A 1,748-nucleotide genomic window follows, 5' to 3' on the forward strand; every position below is an offset into this window, starting at 1 on the left:
TTCCTTCTTTCTTTCTTTCTTTTGCTCTTTCTCTCTTTCTTTTTTACAGTTGCATCTTTATTTGAAAGTCTCACCTGCCAACTTGGTGTTCTCCACCAACCCAGGGAGCATTCCCAGGCTTCACAATCGTTTGCTCAGGTGCTGCCTCTGTGGGGGCCTTAGCAGCAGCCATTGCCGTCTCTTTAGAAGCCTGCTTTGTCTTTTTTGCTTCCTTGGCAGCCCTGATGGCCTGTTCTCGCTGGGCCTTTCTAACTTCAGGTTTCTGATTCTTCTTGGCCAATGTATCAGCAAGAAATGCACCGGTGATGGCCCTCTGGAATTTGACTGCAGGGCGGGTTCTTTTCTTTTGAATTTCTTCCAATTGACCCTTTTTGTGCTTTCTTCTGTACAGAACAGTCCGGTTTATCTGCCGAGAGATCCTCTTGGAAAGAAATGCCCATTTGCATGTTGCATTAAGGAACTGGAAAACCTTTCCATCGGTCCTGGCGTAGCGCCTCCCGTGTCTGGGGTCAACCTTGTCCCCACGGAGACTGCACAGCTCCACCTTCAAGGTTGCAGCAGCAGAGAGGGCCCTAACAGGCATTTTCTTTGGGGGTTCAGTCTGTGGCTCTTTTGCACAGGGCAGGCTGGCTTTCTTACAGAAAGAAGGGGCACATGCTTTTTTCTTGGGCGGCGTCACCCAGAGGCACACCAGGGCTGCCAACTGGAGCCCTCCCGCAGCTCCAGTTGCCCACGTGGGTGCAGCAAAGCAAGGACAGGGTGTCTCTGTCCGGAGAGCAGGGCCATCAATTGAATTCTGTCTCACAGTGGCCTTCTGGGACAGAATAGAACTGAGTTTCCAAGGCTGTAAACTTTAGGGAAGCAAAAAAGCCCTGTCATTCTCCCCAATGAGGAACTCCCCACGCCACCAGATTCAATAGATGTCGGCTGTTCCTAACCAGTGAACGAGCCTGCATCTTGCCCCAAGGGAAGGCCGTTGTCGATCAGGACCATGGACAGATCCGGCCGCACGCCGCGGGCCGCTGGAGGGAGAGAAAGAGCACCGGAACTCTTCTGCAGGGCCTCCTGGCGCATTTCCATCCTGCAGGAGGGAGGCTACTCCCGCGGGACTGCGCCTGTCTGTGTGTGTGCTCACGCAGAACGGCATTCCCTTCTCAAAGGTCTGCCGCCCCTTGATTTTCTAAGCCAGTGAGTGCTGAAGTCTCCCTAGGGGGCCAGGCCTGCTTTGAGTGCATCCGGGAGCATGGCCAGGCGTTTGCAGGCATTGATTCAATGGAAGGGAGTTTGGCTTGAGCCATGTCTCAGGCGTGTGTGTGTGTGTGTGTGTGTGTGTATGGGGGGGGATTCCAGGTAAGGTAGAAATACTTAGATCAAACTCCAGTTAGGAACACAATGATGGCAACCAACGTACAAATGTGCTTGACACAATGGATGGATGGATGGATTGTGTTAAGAGCTGTACAAGCCCCCAATAAAATGATTTTAAAAACCTCCAGGAAGAAAGGCGCATTTGCACCATTTGAATGAGCTGCTTTGCTTGTGGGGAGTTCCCTGTCATTGGGCGCATACCCCGAAGAGGCTGTCCAGTGACCTGTCAGGATACTGCAAGCACTGCGCTTGGTAAAGTAGAGGGTCACTTAAAAAAAGGGAAGGGGCCTGTCTGGATAGGACAGGCTGGATGAATAATCTGGAGGAGAAAACAACGGGACTGACAGTTCTGGGGGGACATGGGAGAGGGGGAGGAGGGG

General features: G+C 52.5%; 1 protein-coding gene across 1 annotated transcript; it reads right to left on the bottom strand.

The window, feature by feature from the left end:
- Positions 1–70: 70 nt before the first annotated feature.
- On the bottom strand, positions 71–583 carry LOC101656635 (60S ribosomal protein L24-like). Its single transcript, XM_045297174.1, has one exon. The coding sequence runs from the start codon at positions 581–583 to the stop codon at positions 71–73; it is 513 nt and encodes a 170-aa protein (XP_045153109.1).
- Between the last annotated feature and the right edge of the window lie 1,165 nt (positions 584–1,748).

Source organism: Echinops telfairi, unplaced genomic scaffold (assembly GCF_000313985.2).
Source record: "Echinops telfairi isolate 266 unplaced genomic scaffold, ASM31398v2 ScPeMD7_7417;HRSCAF=8455, whole genome shotgun sequence".
NCBI lineage: Eukaryota > Metazoa > Chordata > Mammalia > Afrosoricida > Tenrecidae > Echinops > Echinops telfairi.